Here is a 19,529-nt window from a genome sequence, read left to right as displayed (position 1 = left end):
CAAGTAACTCAGATGTTTCCAGCTGCACACAGATGTCTGGTAAGCATCCTAAAATACACAGTCACAATTCAAACTAACTCTGACCTAAGGGAATATTTAACACAAATAATTCATCTTAAACCAAGTGATCAAGAAAAGAATATCACTCTACTAATAACTGTCACAAAGACCCTGATTAGCTCACTGCAAAACTTACTTTCAGGTATGCTTTTTTTTTTTTTTTTTTTTTTTAGAAAATCAATTAGGTTTATTTTTCTTTGCATTTCATTGTATAGTTTAATTTTTAAACTTCTATTCAAATAATTGCTCTGTTTTCATTTTATTAAAAAAGTCTTAGAGCTACTATCTTTACAATAAAGAGTATTAGTGATTTTCTGTTTCTAGTAAAGGTATAGTTGTCTTTTAAAATGAATATAACTATGAAATTAAATAAATTAAATATATTGGGAAAAGAATAATACAGGTTGTTTGAGTCTGTGGCTAAAATCAAGTGACTGGGGATGGCAAAACAGTGGGCAAATTAGGAACAGGTCGAGTTTGCTCATTGCATGATCCAACCTTCCCTTTAGCATCTTTGTTCCCATTTCTGGTTTCCATCCTCACCAACATTCAGTTACCCTGTACTGAGCCTTCAGTGCTCTTCTCTTCTATCTTCCTATGGTCAAATCTCAAGCAGGAAACCTTTGGTTCCACAATCTCTATAAAAAGACTGCCTACCCTTGTGTGCCAGGTGTTGTCTTGTAATAGCACAGAAAAGATCTACCTCATACAGGTTAAACCAAGGCTTGGAAGCACTGTGGCCATTTCCAAGGCAAAGGTCCTGAGCTACTGTCTTAACCTAACAGAAGCCACAGTATCTCAACTGTAATACCCAAGAAGACCTTGGAGAGCAGTTGTTAGATTAAAACCTACAGGAGAGGGCACCTGGGTGGTTCAGTCAGTTAAGTGACTGCCTTCAGCTCAGGTCATGATCCTGGAGTTCCAGGATCAAGTCCAGCATTGGGCTCCCAGCTCTGCAGGGAGTCTGCGTCTCCCTCTGACCTTCTACCCTCTCATGCTCTCTCTTACTTGCTCTCTCTCTCAAATAAATAAATAAAATATTTAAAAAATTAAAAAATAAAACCTACAGGAGAGTGAAATTGCTCTAGAACTGGAACACTTCAGATCAGAAGTTGAGACCTGAAAGCACATCAACCAGCTTGCAATTTTTTTGGGGGGGGGTGTGGGAGGGGCTAATCCTACGTACTTTAATTTTGCGTAGTTGCCAACATTTAAAACTCAGGACCTTTCATTCAAGTTCTGGGTTTCTGGTTGCTGATTGCTCATGCAGTATCAGATGGGAAAGAATGGGCCTACTCTGATGGATAGAGAAAATGGGCTGGCCCTAAGAAAAGACACCCCATCCATCATCCATCCCTGCCCATTGATACCTGCCTGGCCATTGAAGGTATCTTACTGGACACTTCTCTTTTAAAATAAGTACTAGTTTGGGGTAGTTTTTATATATTTTAAGGACACTGGATTGACATATTTAGATAAGTAATTCATTTTGACGGAATAAATCTGTAAAATGTAACTGTTTAAACTTGTTATTTCCCTAAAGGCTTGATGTGGTGGATGCTGAGGGAAGGACGGGAGGGAGGAAGGGTATAGACATTGGAAGCAGATGAAGGTGTAGTTCAGGGATCTGAACAACCTGAGCCACATTCTTAGATCCTCTGGAAACGTCTTTTTGATGGTCCATATTATTGGCTGGTAGGTCGACTGTGTTATTGTTTAAAGTATTTTGAGGTAGATTTTATATATATATATATATATATATATATAAATTTTATTTATTTATTTGACAGACAGAGATCACAAGTAGGCAGAGAGGCAGGCAAAAAGAGAGGGGGAGGCAGGCTCCCTGCTGAGCACAGAGTGCGATGTGGTGCTTGATCCCAGGACCCTGAGATCACGACCTGAGCTGAAGGCAGAGGCTTAACCCACTGAGCCATCCAGGTGCCCCAGAGGTAGATTATATTATTAAGATCTTTGCAAGTCCTCTGTCCTTTACTCCTTGTGGGGAAAGTATACTTCTCTCTTACTGACATTCAGCTTGGCCATGGGACCTGTGGTTCCCCTGCCTGTAGGAAGACCTACTTCTGCTTCTCCCTGGCATCTCGCAGACATCAGGTTCTGTCACATGACTCCTTTCTACCAACAGAATGTAAGCAAAAGCAAAACGGGTCACTCCCCAGTAGCAACTTTCAAAGCCACAGAAGAATGCGCTCAGCCCTTCTCTTTTCCCTCTGTCATGAGGTCTACATAGCCCAGTGAGTGGCTGCTCCTTCAGTCTGGGTCCTGGAGCAAACACGGCATGGATCAGATCTGAACCTTACTTGGGGTGTACGTGTCGGATAAGTGAGAAACAAACACTTGTAGTTTTAAGCCACTTAATTTTGGAGGTTGGATACTGCGGCCTAGATTAGCCTAATCTGACTGGTACAGTTATTAGCCAATATTCTAAATAGCTTTGATGCAACACAATACATTTTTGTAAAGACAGGGAAACATGGAATACTGTACATTAATATAGCTTATCTGTTTCACTTTCCACATCCTATCCTATGTGGAATTTCACTTTTCCAGATCCTACCCTATGTGGAAACCCCCACCCAATAGGCTGACTGAGTTCTACACTTTATTAGAACTAACTTGATACATACTCTACATTTTAAAGTTTTTGGTAAATTATGTCTCAACTTTCACATCATACAGATTTTTCAGCTCAATTTCTACTGTGGATAGTATGCTAAAGTAGAAAAAAATGACAAAAACTAATTTAATTTTAGTAGAAAGGCAGTCTATCACTACATAGTACAATAATAGTTGGCAGGCTGCAAATTATTTCCGTAATTTCATATGTTGTAACCAAAACAGTGTTATGTTGAAGGTTTTTATAATTATTGTTCTTTAAGCACCCATCATGATGTCCTCTGCATATTTGATTAACAGACTCCTCAGTGTCAGCTTTACAGATGTCACCAAGTCCCCAGCCTCTTGCCTACAAGCAAGTGATAAATATAAGGTTGTTGACGGAATGGAGCTAGGAATATAAGGTATGCCTATCAATAGGAAAATGGTTAAGTTGTGGTATATTATCACAATGGAATATTATACATACATTGACACATTTATGAAAAACTATTAGGGACACTGGAAATTGCTATGATGTATAGGTAACTAAACATACAGCATTTTTCCACTGTATAAGAAAAACATTCTACAGAAGATTAAGTCTGAAAAGAAAGCCCAACATTAATGATAGTATCTCTGAGTGATAAAATGATGGGTGGCTTTTATTTTCTTCTCTACAATTTTCCTTTTTCCCAAATTTTCAACAATGAAAATGTTTTCCTTTTATATAAAGTAGAAGCCTCTGCCTTCAGATCAGGTAGGTCATGAACTCAGGGTCCTGGGATAGAGCCCCGCATCGGGCTCTCTGCTCAGCAGGGAGCCTGCTTCCTCCCCGACACACCTGCCTGCCTCTCTGCCTACTTTTGATCTTTGTCTGTCAAATAAGTAAAATCTTTAAAAATAAACAAAATAAAAAATAAAAACTAAGAATATTACTGTCTAGAATTTTCAACAGTGGCATTTCCACAGTGGTGATGGTGAAACTGACATTTACTTTCAAAACATGGAATTTAAGAACATATGCTTGCTGTGATTATTTATGCAAGACTCAAAAGATTTAATTTTTTTTCTTGACTCCTTGATGATAATGAGGTGATTTAGTGGGAAGTGGTTGTCCTCACCAGTAGCTAGAAACTGTACTTTGTAGCTGGAGTTCAGTTGAGTTGAACATCAACATGTGTCATTAAAGTGCTTTAAACAGAGGACACTGTGCGAGAGACAGGTCACCGTAAGATACTTTCTCCCAAATAATGAGACATATTTGTTTTAGAATCATTAGAATTAAACATGTGACTTATAAAGGAAACTGACTCAATGTGCAAATATACAACAAAAACATCTACTTCTTAACTCATCTGAATCTCAGAAAAGACTTTTCTTGGGGTCCAATCTGGAATGTCAGGGAGGAAGATCTTTCTTTTAAATGACTGGATATTTCCAATTTAAAATTTCTAGAGAATTCATAAGCAAGTTGAAGATTTCCCAAAAAAGTGCCAAAGCGCCTACAAAGTTCGTAAGATTTATACACATTTGGCCAGAGGAATGACTTGATCTAATATTAGCTGAAACTCCCTGACTGAATTCTGTTCAAGTTCAATATTACATTATTATCTTGTTTCAGAGCTTACAACATCAGAAATCATTTTGTTGAAGTCCACAGATAAAAGAACAAGAACAACAAAAACAACAAAAACACTCTAAAATCTGAGGAACACGCATTAGTGAACAGTGTGTTCTATTGCTGTCTCTGTGACTGGTGGTATATCATATACAGACATGAGTAGTTCACAGACATATCTGGGATGTGATACATAGAGGAGCCGGCAAATAACATTAAGTCACCTAGAGAGAAATTCCCTTTACTTTTCCTATTAACTTGAAGAGAAGGCTGGATTTGGTGATACTGGGTTTTTAATATCTCTTCGATACTAACAGCATAAATAAAGTGGGAGCAGACTTAGAGGTCTGAACAGGTAAGAGCATGTTTCTTGTATTAAAAAATATGAGAGTGGCTTATTTGTTTGTTGTATTTATTACTGATTTTATTACCATTTAACTTACTATTTTGTTAGTATCTACTTATGGCCATGATATTGATTTCCATACTTGGTTAGTTTCCATTTTAATTTTAAGTTTATGATAACAAAAATTATAAGCTAATTTTAAAAAAGATTTTATTTATTTATTTGACACAGAGAGAGAGAGAGAGAGAGAGAAAGGCAAAGCACAAGCAGGGGAAGCAGCAGACAGAGAGAGAGAGAGGGAGAAGCAGGCTCTCTGCTCGATCCCAGGACCGTAAGATCATGACCTGAGCCAAAGGCAGAGGCTTCACCAACTGAGCCACCCAGGCACCCCTGTAAATTAATTTTTTAGACAAATGTTATGTACATATTAGAGGAGGCCCAGAGGAATGGCAAAAATTGAGAAGAAAGATCACATATAAAATTTGGGAGATTTTGCATTGATATAGTTCCCAAGTCATAACTTAGAGTAGATAATGATATAATTAAATTATACATATGAAATTATGTATTTGAAACAGCAATTTTTCATTTTATCAAAAACTCATAAAGAAGATGCAGTCCATATACACAATGGAATATTACTCAGCCATTAGAAAGGATGAATACCCAACTTCTGCATCAACATGGATGGGACTGGAGAGATGATGCTGAGTGAAATAAGTCAAGCAGAGAAAGTCAATTATCATATGGTTTCACTTATTAGTGGAACATAAGGAATAGCATGAAGGACATCAGGAGAAGGAAAAATGAAAGGAAGAAAAGTCAGAGTGGGAAATGAACCATGAGAGACTAGGGACTCTGGGAAACAAATGGAGAGTTTTAGAAAGGAGGGGTGGTGAGGGGATGGGTGAGCCTGATGATGGGTATTAAGGAGGGCACAGATTGCAAGGAACACTGGGTGTTACACACAAACAATGAATCTTGGAACACCACATCAAAAACCAATGATGTACTGTATGGTGACTAACACACACACACACTCAAACAAACAAAAAAAAACTTCTGAAATATTCTGACCCCTATTCCCTTAGTGTTTGTTGTACTCACATTACCTTTACAATCCCTTAGGACACACTTGATTAGGCTTCTTAAATTCAGGCAACTGATTTTAGCTCAGCTTACATGGATAAACATTCCGCTTGCAAAAGCAAAAACTCAAGCGCAAAACATCGTACATTTAATATTGTTCTGTTTTTTCACGTGGACATACATGTACAGTCATCACTGAAGAAAAACAAAACAGTATCCTCTTGTTCCAGGGTAAGGTCTGGGCATGTGATTCAGTACAGCCCAGGGAAGGTTTTCTATCAACTGGTCATAACAGCTGGTTCTGGGATGAGCCAAGAAGAACCATCCTTGGCTCTGAGTGGAGTTATCAGAAGGGAGTGGTCCATTTTTCCCAGGGTGTTAAGTTGACAGAAATAAGCCTTAAGGTACAAATAGCAATACTTTTACCCTGAAAATGGAACATGGCAAGAATGATTCCACCATGGAACAGAGCCAAGAGATGGAGAGTTTTGTTTGTTGAACATCTGTTATTGGGCACCAACTATGGTTACTTCAACACTGGAGACCGAGCTCTGAGGACAGAGTTATTATCAGAGTTATGGTAAAATCTCTGCCCTAAAGGACTTTGTCTTCCAGTCAAAGCAGGCTAGAGAGAACAATCAAATAAATGAGAACAAGTTATAGAATTTGTGACAGCTGTTAGTGCTCTACCAAAGAACAAAGCAGGGAAGGAGACTGAGTGTCAGGAGATGAGGGACACACTTTTAAACATGGTGGTCGGGTGGTACTGAACTAATATTTGAGCAAAGACCTCAAAGAGATGAGAGAGAAAGCCACTGGATGCCTGGAGGAGCTTTCTGAGCAGAGGGAACAGCAAATGCAGAGGCCCTGAAGTGAGAGTGCAATGAGTGAAGAGGAAAATAATGGGAAATAAGTCAGGAGGATTTGGAGGATGGATCATATAAAGCCTTATTGAGCATTATAAGGATTTAGTATTTATCTGAAATGAGATAAAATGGGGCATCCTGAGCATCACTGTGGCTTACTGGAGACAAGGGTGGAAAGAGGCTGAACAGGAAGGGGTTGCTGCCCTGATCCACGTGAGGGATGTCCCAGCTTACGTCAAGGTGATAGCAATGATAACAATAAGATCTGGTAGACTCTTGCAGAAGTCAGTTGTTGAGTATGAGAGAAAGAGAGGAGTTGAGGGTGACTCCAAGATTTTTGGCCTGAGCAACTGAAATATTGGGATTTAAGTTACTGGGATGGAGAGTTCTGAAAGGGACAGGTTTGAAATGGGGTGGATGGCATAGTCAAGAACTTAGTTTTAGAAATGTTCAGTTTGAGGTCTTGTAAGATGAATCTTGAGGATGTTGGTTGAGTGTTAAATCCATCCATACTGAAAACCAGAATTACCACTTGACTTTTTAGTTACACAAAGCAGAATATTTGCCCTACAATTTCTTTCTTGCTATCTCTGAACATAAAATTCTCAATATGTTTCCTTTTAGAAGCCAACAAATTTCATCATTTACATGCCATCTGCAATTTTTCCTCATCAGTGCCTTTAGATACAAGATGTTCTTAAGAGTTAGCTCCCCTTGGGTTGCAAGTAACAGAGACCCATTTTAGATTACTTAAAGAGGCTAATTAGAGTTTAACTCAGAAATGCTTCCAAAAAACACAAGTATTTGGATATCAAAAATTAAGTGTTTAACGGAAGCCACAGTATTTAACTTGAGAATCCTTGTATTATTTTACATTAATCAAAAATAATCACCCAGGATCTGTACTGATATAAAGGCTTGCATACTAAATTCTATGATTACGAGTCCATGAAACTTGCACAGTTTAAGTAAGATGGTAAAAAACTACAGTAAGTGTTTTGAATTCACAATGTTCAGTCAAGAGGAAGTATATTTGATTAACAATAGTCCTTCAGGTTGGCCTGCTTTAGCTTTCATTCATCCATTTAGCTACCCAATCCGTATTTAACCAGTGGTTTGTAGCACCATGCTTGGCACTAGGGCTGGATGAACAAGACACAGGAAGATTCTTTCCCCATAAAGTTTGCAATCCAGAGGGAAAAACAGACAGCAAGCAAATAATCAAAGGCATAATCTTAGTTCTTTACGTCTAAAGCATGATGATAATTCTCTTTATAGAGATAATCACAAAAACGTTACCAAAATTCTTAAATAGGATTTGGAGCTAAATCCAGGACAAAGGTTAGGATGACTATTGAGAGTTGCCCATAACAGGTAATAAGAACAGCTTTAAAGGATCCTGTTTTACTCAAATTTTTGGTATCTTTAAGGAAAAATTATTAACATAAAAGTGAAAGTTTAATACATGCTTTTTATATATCTAATCTTGGAATAATTAAGGATTTCAATGATCTCTATGAATTTCCCACCCAACATAGGAAATTTTTCCCTAATAACACCTGCAGATCGACATGCAGAATCTGAATGATTTGCAGAAATACAAATGTATCACCTTCAGAGAGATTTTATTTAATTGTTGGAATTCCCATCAGACTACAGCTCTGTGAGCAAAGGAGTACTGTCTATCTTTGATCACCTTACCCACGTCCTAAGCATGGAGCAAAAATCCCAATAAATACTGGTGTTAAACGGGGCATGGATATTCTGATTATATGGCTGAAAGAGAGGACAGCACAATTAAGACTATGTCTAGCAGTATCCAGCTACTTAGTCTGTAACTGGAGGGAAGTGATACAACCTCTATAAGCCTCAGCATCCTCATCTCTAACGTGAGGCTACCAGCAGCTTCCAAGTCACGGTGTTGTTGTAAGAAGTGAGAATCAGTACACGAAAAACATACTTAGAACAGTGACTGCAGATCGCTCTACGTGTCAACCATTAAAATCATCATTGCCATCATTACCGTTGTAAATTTCTACTTTAAATTGGGTGCCTATATGCTACACCTAAATCAAAAATTTCTTTTTAAAATTGTATTTCATTCACTATACATTATCATAACATTCTTATTGTCTTTTCCTCATATCTTACCAATTTGCTAAGTTCTTCACTGATTCCATGATGATGTCACACAGTTTTGTATAATCATAATTTTCTAGCAAGTAATCACATCAATTATTAAGTCAGAGGAAAGAGCCAGATAAACTTGTTTGCATATATTCTTGCAATCAGAATTTTTGATTGATGCTGTGCTTTGAATATATAAATAATGATGTATATTTAAATCTTACTAATTCAGAATTGTTATTGAGAATACCAAACATATTTAGCGAGAAGTTCTAAACACTGAATATTTTCAGTTTAAGTATTTCCAAGCCCATATATTACTTGGTGTAACCCCTGCTGTGTATTATGAGTAAGAGATTGGGTCAGGCTTCCCCTAATAACTAGTGAAGGACAATACTGAATTATTACATGAGTTGGTTGCTTGTAAAGGTATGCTATTGAAGATTTATAATGGATTTTTGCTAAACTTTCGGTCTGCAATCTCATTAAACTAGTAAATTAGTAATCAGGTTCTCTTTTGTATAGATCATACAAAGATGAACGTGAACTTTGCTAATCAAATTAACACTGGTTAACTAAAATCTAAAGTAGTAGAATTATGTTTTATATATATGTTAACTTACCCACAAAGCTAGCCAATGATATTCCATTTTATGCTATTGGTATTCTTAGCAATTTTATCTAACAAATGTATGTTCTTATACAAACTTGGGAATTAAATATAGATATAGAAATCAGGCAAAATTGATGTCTCATTCCCATATGAAGCCAGTTAAGCAAACACTTTTACCGAGTTAATAAATTCTGAAAAGAAGAAAAATAATTTTCTGTAAATAAAAGTAATGTGTTATTATGTTAAAAGTACTTCATCCTACATTCCCATTTTCCTTACCTATACAATGTTAAAAAGTACTGATAGCTACCTCCTGTGGTAGTTAGGAAGTTTAAATGTGGGAATGCATGTAAAGCACTTGGCAGATAGAACATTCTCAATTGCTATTAGCTGTAATGATGACAATGACAAGGACAACTGAAGTGGTTGCACTCCAAGAAGTTACTAACACAATACAATGATTAAAAATATAACTCTGCTATCAGTTTAATTGAAATATATATGGAAGACTATGGAATTGCAAATCACTGATCTTCCTGTAATGTAATTCAAAGCCAAGTTATGTACAGCTCCTAACTGCTGCTTGTGATTTTACCTGTGAATACATAACTAACAAAGACTCAGCTTTCAAGGCAACTGACATCTCCAGTTAGATTTTTAAAAATATCAGTATATTCACATGCACCAACATCTTCCGATGGTGATCTTTTAGTGCACGCTGGCATCTTTTGAATGCCAAAAAGGCATCAAAAGGAAAGAAAAAGAAGAAGAAAACCACTCTTGACTCTCTGGTGTGAAATTTAACTTATTCACGTGTACTGGAAATCCTCGAGATTTGGGGAACTAAAAAAAAAACATGAAAATAAACTAGATTATCATTTTAAAAGAAAAATGGATAGACTCAACACCCCACACTAAGGTTTTTCAAAAGGTACACATTGATTTTCACATGGGGTTTCTATCTAAAGATTCAGGGATCTCAGGAAGACAAAGATATGTGTGTGTCTGAGTTTACAATGGTCTGGGATTGGATTTGTAGCATTCAGTGGGCTTAATGAGTTGGGTTGTTCAATCTTAAATGAGAAAGAAGGCTACCATAAACTACTTCCTTGCCATTCAAAAAACTGAATCTACATACGAGTTTTCTTTGTGGTTGCATTCACTGTGGTGCTGAAGGGCCCAGCACCAGCACTGTTGTAAGCTCGCACAGCTGTGTAATAGGCCAGATTACTCTTCAAGCCCCGGAGTCTGGTTGATGTCTCATTTCCTGCAACTTTCACTTTGCTTGATGATTCTTCTTCTCCATTATTCCAGTAGCGCACCTGGTCGACAGAAAAACATAAAAGATGGAAAACGTTGACACAAACACTACCACACTTCCATGAAGTGGTTTTCATTAAGTGGGTACTATAATGTATTTATATTCATCATTTACACAGCAAATGTTCTTTAAGGACCTACTATGTGCTGGGGGTCCCATTAGATTCCGTGCCAGAGGAGAAAAGGGACTTTGGGAGGAGACAGAAAATAAACAAGATAAAGAAGCCAGATAAAGTCAAAGACAGTGAGAGCTAAATACCCCTAGACTATAGCTTATTAAAGGAAAATGAGGGTGAAATCTGCAAATTTAATAGAGCAGGCTGTTCCTCCTTCTCGGGCCCTAACCAACCAGGTCCAAGCTCAACTCCGGAATGCTGGCAGCTCTGCTTCACCTCGCCTGGATGGTGGCGGTTCCCTCTGGGAAGAAAGCGAACTGTCAGAGAAAAGACTATCAAAAAGCCAGCTGGCCACTGGTTTGTTCTCCAGTGATGGCCAGGTGTCAACAAGGCCACCTGTGCATGCAGAGCTGCTGAAGAGAAGAGGAAAGCAGTTAACACAGTTAAATTTAAGTTATGCTAACACGTTTTCTTTGTACTTCATTATTCTGAATTCTGCAAAACGATCTGAGATGTTATATAAAGATAAATGCACATGGAGCATAAAGTATAAAAAAAGCTTAATGAGAATATTTAATAAAAAAAGAAACAAGGGTATGAAAAATCCAATAAAAATACATGTTTCCCATCTCCAATTCATGCTATCAAGTTTTGCTGTGCTGCGCTATAAAGTTCGGATTATCCAGAAAGTAAAAGCAAAACCAACACAAACAGCAACAGCAACAAGACCACCAAATTGTTCAGGAAAAGTACAAGCATTCCTCATGCTGAGACTGGATATCACCATTTAATCGTGTAAAGCAGAGCCCAAACACTTAACATAAATATGTAAGGCAGACTGGGTACATATTTTTTTGCTTTCATAAAGAAATGCATATGCTCTCTCCCATATTTCTTGCAACATGTGCCCTTTCTGACTGACTTTCATTTATCTTCTCTTGATAGCAAAATATGAAAACAGAAGACCATTTCTATAATTTGTGGAAGTCAACAGCTGTTCGAGCACAATGAAAATGGCAGTTGATTCTTAGCCATCAGTCATGAAGGCAGTAGACACTTATGGGGACTGTGGCAAAATAGCCAAGTTCCATCTTAGGGAGTTACTAGTTGGCTCTACCAAGGGAAGGAAGATCCAGTGGTTAGAGGTCTTTCCTTTTTTTAAGATTTATTTATTTATTTGACAGAGAGAGAGAGGAAACTGCTGACTATGGAACTCAATAGAGAGCTCGATCCCCTGACCCTGAGTTCATGAATAAGCTGAAATCAAGTTGGAAAATTGACAGACTGAGCCCCTTTTGTTTGTTTTTAAGAAAAGGAGAAACCTTTATTTTAAAGTGAAATGGCCCAAATTTAGAGGTGGCTCAATTTTTTTAAAGTCATTGTGTGGTCCAAACAAAGCTTGTTTATGATCTGCTTAGGGTAACCAGCTTTAGCCCTCTGGGAAAAATACACTAGAAGTTACAGTGTTTTGGAAAAAAAAAAAAAAAGGGTAACTATGAAATTCTTTAGTTAAAAAAAATTAGTAGAAAAATCAGAATTTTCAATAATGATCCTAAATTAGCGCACTAATAATGTACTAGGGCAGTATTTTCCCTACATATGTGTATGTGTGTGTATGTATATATATGCATGTGTGCATATGTGTATATGTATGTACATGTTTGTGTTTATATTCACATTCATATTTATATTTACATACAGGACCCCTTAAATTCATGTAAAATGCTGTGTCCATGTATATGTGTATGTGCATTACTCTTGGAAAAGTTATTAATTTTTATATAAACCTCAAAAGAAGGATATGAACCCAAATGATCAGGACTAAATTGAATATGTAATTTCTACACCTTTAAAGCACTGAATTAACACTGAAACTTGATGATATTTTAGCAAAAAAAAAACAAAAACAAAACTACGTATCTTAGGGAACCCAGTATAATAGAAAATCACAAAGAATTTTTTCATTAATTAAGGATAACGTACAAAATTGTCTTTTATAAAGCCACAGCCAAGTAAATTATTTTTTAAAGATTTTATTTATTTACTTGAGAGACAGAGGGAGAGAGGTAGCAAAAGAGAGCAGGAGCTGGGAGGAGAGGGAGAAGTAGGCTTCCCGCTGAGCAGGCAGCCAGATGTGGGGCTTGATCCCAGGACTCTGGGATCATGACCAGAGCCGAAGGCAGATGCTTAACCTACTGAGCCACCCAGGCACCCCTAAACTGTTAATGGATACTAAAAACTGGTACACATTCCAAATTCAACAACAGTAAACACTAGCTAATATTAGGTTTAGAGGTCTCCAAAATGATAAGACACATTCCCTGCCCTTGAAAGCATTATCTGCTTATTAACGAAGAATGACACAGAGTCAGTAATTAGAATAACATGTTACAGGCAGCCTGAAACTTGCAGCCTTGGGTATAGCATAGATTGGGGAAAGAAATCACATAATTATGAGCTCTTGAAACCCTCAATTAACAGATGGGACATCAGAGGCCCCCAGGAGTTAAGTAACTCAATCAGGGTTGTCCTGTCATACACACTGGTCTCTGCTTATGGGCCATTCTTTTTCTGGTATGTCATATTACCTCAATTTAAGTTGCCTAAGAAAGTGTTCCTCAGGTGACTGATTTAAAGAAGAAATAAAAATAATTTTTAATAGGCATGAGGAATATATCTTATAAATTTATTTATAAAAAGCACTTAAGGTTCTTGATAGCAGTATGCTTTTGAAGTACTCCATGTACCAGAACGAGAGATTTATTTTTGTATCTTAGTTGCTGACATGAATTAGAAATATTTAGACCATACAGAAAATTTGTACCAAATTGGAATGTGATATTCATTGGAATTGATTATGTAATCTCCTTACATAGCTTTACTTACAAAATCGAATAAATGTACATACAACTCAAATATAAAGAACCAAGGCAGTACATTAATATTCCCAATTTTCTATGAGTAGTTAATAAAATATGTCCCATAAAATTTGGCTCAAAAATATTTATTAAGGGTAGACAGTTTTTTTTTAAGGAGGGAAAAGTAAAAAAATAAATAAATAAATAAAAGAAGAAAAATAAAGGAGGGAAAAGTCAAGAATGAAATAAAGACAAAGACCAAATTTTCCCCTCAGTTGTGTTTGGATTTAAATGGTAAAAGTCCTATACCTGAGAAAACAGACTGTAAGTCCGTGCTAATTCAGATTTTATAGACACAACCACAATGCAGGGAAGAAGGAAGGAAACCATCTAGACTGAAGGAAAACTTCTGCAAATATAATTGTGCAGTCTGTTAACTATACTTCAATTTAAAAAAAAGATATATCTATAGATATATATCTATATATAGATAGAGAAAATATATATATGTACACACACATATATTTATTTGTATAACACTTGGTGGAAAAAAGTGTTACTATAACAATGACAGAACATGAAAGTTGCATGTACTAAAGACAAGCAGAGAAAAATATTACAAAATACATAAAGAATCCTGCTAATAAGAAAGAAAGTTAGCTGACTAGGCTCATGGGAGTCTAGCTACAAGATACTGATCTGAAGTGGATCTCAAAATAAGTATATTTAAAATGTCCAAATTCACTAAAGAAGGGACTGAATCTATGTTGCCAAGAATAGAAGATTAAAAAGAAAAAAAAAGAAAAGAAAACTGGATGGATTTGAAAAATATCAGAAAAATACAGTATTAACAAATAAAGTCAGTGACAGAATTAAGCTAAAGACTACATGACTGAAAAGAGAATTAATAGTTGGGGGAAACTGGAGGGGGAGACAAACCATGAAAGACTGTGGACCCTGAGAAACAAACTGAGGGTTTTGGAGGGGAGGGGGTTGGGGGGATGGGTGAGCCCGGTGTTGGGTATTAAAGAAGGCCACGTAATGCATGGAGCACTGGGTGTGGTGCGTAAACAATGAATGTTGGAACACTGAAAAAAAGTAAAATTAAATTAAATTTAAAAAAAGAAAAGAGAACTAATAAATCCACAATGTGGAGAAAAAAATTAAAATTATGAAAACAAAGAGATATGGAAGATCAAATGAGAAGTTCCAACCAGAGTTGCAGGAGAGATGGAGGAAAAGGAAACAATTAAAGAGAACATGTCTGAGAATTTTCCGGAACTGAAGACACATATTTTCAAGTGGTAAAATCCGAGTTGGACGGGGGGTGGGGGGAGAGCAGTGTGTGGAATAAAAGGTAAATCCACTGCAGAGGAGCAGGTGGTCAGAATAACTGTGGTTCTCAACATTTTTCCATCATCATATATCTGAGAGTAGCTCAACCTCTGGAATACCTGTGTATCAGTGTGCCTTGATTTGCTAGTATGGGGTGTGCACCTGTGAAGAGAGACAGCTGTTCTCCTTGGCATGGCAGACAGCAGGAGGGGCAGATGCCAAGCTCTGGTCACACACCTGAGGCAGTTGTCTGTCTTGGTAATCACCATAGCTCTACCACCAAAGCAAAGCCTGCACATACTAAGCACTCAGTATTGTTGAGTTCTTAATGACCTAACAAATGTAGTCTAAAATCCCTCCTTCCTTTCCACCACAGAGATTCATAGATCCCTAAACACTAGAAATTTCCTTTTGAATGCTAATGAGCTGTCTGGTGGCTGCTGGCTCTTGGATAGCTTTAGAATGGGGACTGGTTGCCAGAGGAACCAACATTATAATAAGTAGAGGGTGGGAATTTCAGCCCCACCTCCTGACCAGGGACTAGAGGTTGGGTTAGTTAACCAATGATCATTGATTTAATCCATCACGATTGCAGTGAGGCCTTCATAAAAAGCCCTAACTGAGGTTTCTGGACTGGTGAACTCACTAAGGTGTTGGGAGGGTAGAGCTCCTGGAGAAGGCATGAAAGCTCTGTGTGCCCCTTTCTATAGACCATGTCTTATGCCTCTCTTCCATTTGTCTGTTCCTGAGTTGTATCCTTCCTAATAAATTTATAATAGTAAGTAAGGCACTTCCCTGAGTTTTGTGAGCTATACTAGCAAGATTGCAAACTCAAGGAGGAGGTTGTGGGAACTCCAGATTTATAGCCAATCATAAGTATAGGAGGCCTGGCATCTGAAGGGTATTGAGGGGCAGAGGGGGGAAGGTAGGGGACCGGCCGTCTTGTGGACTAAGCCCTTAATCTGTGGTATCTGAAGCTAACTCTAGGTTTATGGTGTCAGAATTGAACTCAATTTTAGGACGCCCAATAGGTGTAGGAGAACCGGTCAGTGTAGAGAAAAAAAAAAACCCACATTATTTGGTGTAAGAAGTGTTGGGTGGATACAGTAGAGAGGAATAATTTTTTTTCCTTTTATTCACTAAGCTAAGTACTCAAGTCCTAATATTCTATGCAACTATGAAACATTGGAACTCCGAATTTCTTGATAACATAATTATTTTTCTTCAGAACCATAAAATCATATCACAGGCCAATGTATTTCTATCTGGATAAGTACAGAGAAACAAACTCGAGGAATGTCAGGATTTAAAATGCTATCTCTGTTTCTGCAAGTAATTTGGTTGTTCCAAAAACTAATGTCCCTGCTCTAAGGAGTCCTTAATATTATTGTACATGAGATGTCACTTAATTACACTTAACACAGAATGCAATTTATAAAAGGAATGTATTGAAAAATGCCACTTTCTTTAGCCATTAAAGTACAGGTATTAAGTCAGAAATACTATTTTAGTAGACTAAAATAATTTTGTTTATATTTAAAGATTTTCAGAGAGACAAATATTTCAATTTAGCTTCAAATGTATTTAGATGAAGACAAGGCAGGAAAAATGCATTCAATAGTGTTTTGGAAGACAAATGTGGATCTATCTTCTATTCTTCCTTACATGGTTCCCAGTCATTGGAGGGCCGACCCATGTGCTGCATGACCTTTGGCCCTCTGGCTTCTCACTGGATTTGGCCAATAGAAGATAGGGGATGGGAGTGTAGGAGGAGAGAGGCTATGATATTTATTCCCCTGCATCCCTATGCGGGGACACAGTTTGCTAGGGACTACCTTTGCCCTAACAAAGAACACACACACACACACACACACACACACACACACACACACACACAGAACACAAACTTTCAGTTATAAAATAAAAGTCATGGGGATCTCATGCACAGCAATGGTAACTGTGGAGGGAGATCCTAAAAGTTCTCATCACACACACATACACCACACAAAAAATTTGTAACTATATGTGCTGATGGATGTTAACTAGACTTACTGTGATGATCATTTCACAATTTATACAAATATCAACTCATTATGTTGTATACCTGAAACTAATATAATGTTGTATGTCAGTTATAGCTCAAACACTACCCCCCCCCCCCACACACACCACTACCACCACACATACAGAGCTCCCTTTGAGCAACTCTGGCTCACACACAGTGACTGCTCTCTCTAGCATAACCAATCCTTCCTCTGAGCCTAAAGTCTGCATTTCATTCACTTGAATTCATTTTTGCCTGTTTCCTATTTGTTTAAATGTGTCTCAATAGTTTCTATCCAATTTTCCCAAGTTACATTTGACTAATTCTAGAATGAATTAATTCTAGAATCAGTTAATTCTTTGCCTGATAGTATGGAATTAGACTTAATGTACATTTCTTTTTTTTTCCAGTAGAATTTTCACACTCTCAAAAAATAACTTAAATATTTGACATCTTTTCCCTGTGTAATTAAAATGTTTGAAACCAACCACATTCTCTATAGCTGTTTAGAACAGGAGTCTGGACAAAGGTATTGATGAGGGAATAGAAGGCAAGCTGAAGACAGAGCAGAGGACCACACGCCGACACCCCCCCCCCAATGGGGTATAGGTGACACTCCTCGGGCACTCCTGGCTGCCCTAAAGGAAAAACAAATAGTCAACTTGTAGAGATCACAATCCTGCAAGACCTGAGTCTCCCTCAATTTACAAATGTCCTAGTGATTTACAAGGAAGAAGCTTTCTTATCAATAGCCTAACTTCCAAAGATCCCTAACTCCGTTCCTGAAGCCCTAACGTCATCTTCCCCTCCATAAAATTGAGGGAGGCTGAGGCAGAGGGAAATGTAAATAAAGTTAAATTTCTTCTAAACTTAAAGTTCATTGAAAGGATGTGTGATAGCAGGAATGTGGCATTCCTCCAGGAATCTCCCAACTATACCTTACTGTTAATGCCTTATTAAAAGGAAAAAAACCCTTAACTTGAAATGGCAAGACCTTAGGTATCCTGTGGGTCCTCTTTAGCATATGAAAGTTCTTTCAAACTCTCCCTTTTCCTTACCTCCCCCAACCCCATAGTATATTATAAGCCACCCCTCACACCCCCCGGGGAAGCAGCTCTTTCTGCCAATGGGTCCTGTCCCCCTGCTTTAATAAACTACCATTTTGCACCAAAGATGTCTCAAGAATTCTTTCTCGGTCATCGGCTCCAGACCTCACCCCACAGAACCTCACTTATATTCTAAAACTTCATCGGTATCAGTGAGGTTAATAGTCATGCATTTTGCACACAATTTTTGGTTTTGCTCCCCTCCCACGCATTTAAAAGAATCACTAAGTATCCTCCAAAAGTGCTAATCTATATTATCTCACAATTGTAGACATTTGTTTCAATCACTTATCAAGGTCATTCTCTCCAGTTTTATTTTTATTTTTCAAGACACATAATGGCTTTCAGAAATTGATGGGAGAAATCATGCTATAACTTTGGAGCTTTTGTTCCTCCAGCACCTGCTACCCATGAACTTCAACCCTTTGCATCCTCTTTATCATGTCTGCATCTCTGGTTCCTATTCAAAGGGCACAAGAAAAGATCTGAGCCTGAGTGTTACGGCTTAGCAGATGAAATAAATTGGAGCCCAGGGAAATGAGCTCCTCAACTACTACTTGGTCAAATCAGAAAGAAAATTAGTCTGGATGCTAATGATGATGTGTGCTCAGCATGCCACGTGGCACATGATCAACCCTCGCTGAGATGAGAGAAAAGCAGGAGCTATTAACAATTTTAAAGCCATATTGGGGAAACTGCAACCCAGAAAGTTAGCCACACGACTGGTAATTAACCACTCCGCTAAGTCATTTGTTTTTCCATGTTAGTGTTTAAATCATTATTGAACCTAAGAAAATACATATTTTTATCTTCGTGTAATTACATAAAATATTTCTTAAGATTCTCCAAAGTAGCATATCTTTTCCTATTTAACAAGCACTCGGGAAAGAAATTTTTTTATTTTTTTTATTATGTTATGTTTGTCACCATACAGAACAGCATTAGTTTTTGATGTAGTGTTCCATGCATGATTCACGGAAAGAAATTTTCACTAGTTGTTTCCCTTCAACACCTTATTCATGCTGCATTTGGATGTTACGTTTGTGGCTCTTTATACAGACAGGCAAGCTGCCATGCACCCCAACCAGCAAATAACGTCAAAGTAAGTCCCATTTTCTCTTTGCCTCTCTCATCTTTTTGCCTCCTACCCCGAGGGCAACATACCAGCACCAACAGAAACAACAGCATTGAACCATACATTTGGATACTAGGTCTTTCTATGTTTCTTCATTGCTTTTTCCAATTTTTCCTTCCAAAGAGATATTATCCCAGTGACCAATGCTCAAAACAGAGAAAACCCAAGTCTCTTCCAGCCGTTTTGACAGTAGCTGCTTTATCTCATTTTAGTCTCCAATGATGCAGTGTGTTATTTACTATTATCATCTTTATTTTAACTGAGCTTTGGAGAGCTT

General features: G+C 37.5%; 1 protein-coding gene across 1 annotated transcript in view; it reads right to left on the bottom strand.

The window, feature by feature from the left end:
• The window catches only part of CNTN3 (contactin 3), a gene marked incomplete at both ends in the record, with an annotated part of 249,580 nt that overhangs the window by 8,285 nt on the left and 221,766 nt on the right, over window positions 1-19,529 (bottom strand). Inside the window, one exon of the mRNA XM_080825412.1 lies at window positions 10,477-10,660. Coding sequence (XP_080681538.1) covers window positions 10,477-10,660 — 184 coding nt within the window. The remainder of the gene's footprint in view (window positions 1-10,476; window positions 10,661-19,529) is intronic.

The sequence above is a fragment of the Martes martes genome, assembly GCF_963455335.1.
Source record: "Martes martes genome assembly, chromosome: 1".
NCBI lineage: Eukaryota > Metazoa > Chordata > Mammalia > Carnivora > Mustelidae > Martes > Martes martes.
This window is presented reverse-complemented; position numbering and strand designations above follow the sequence as displayed.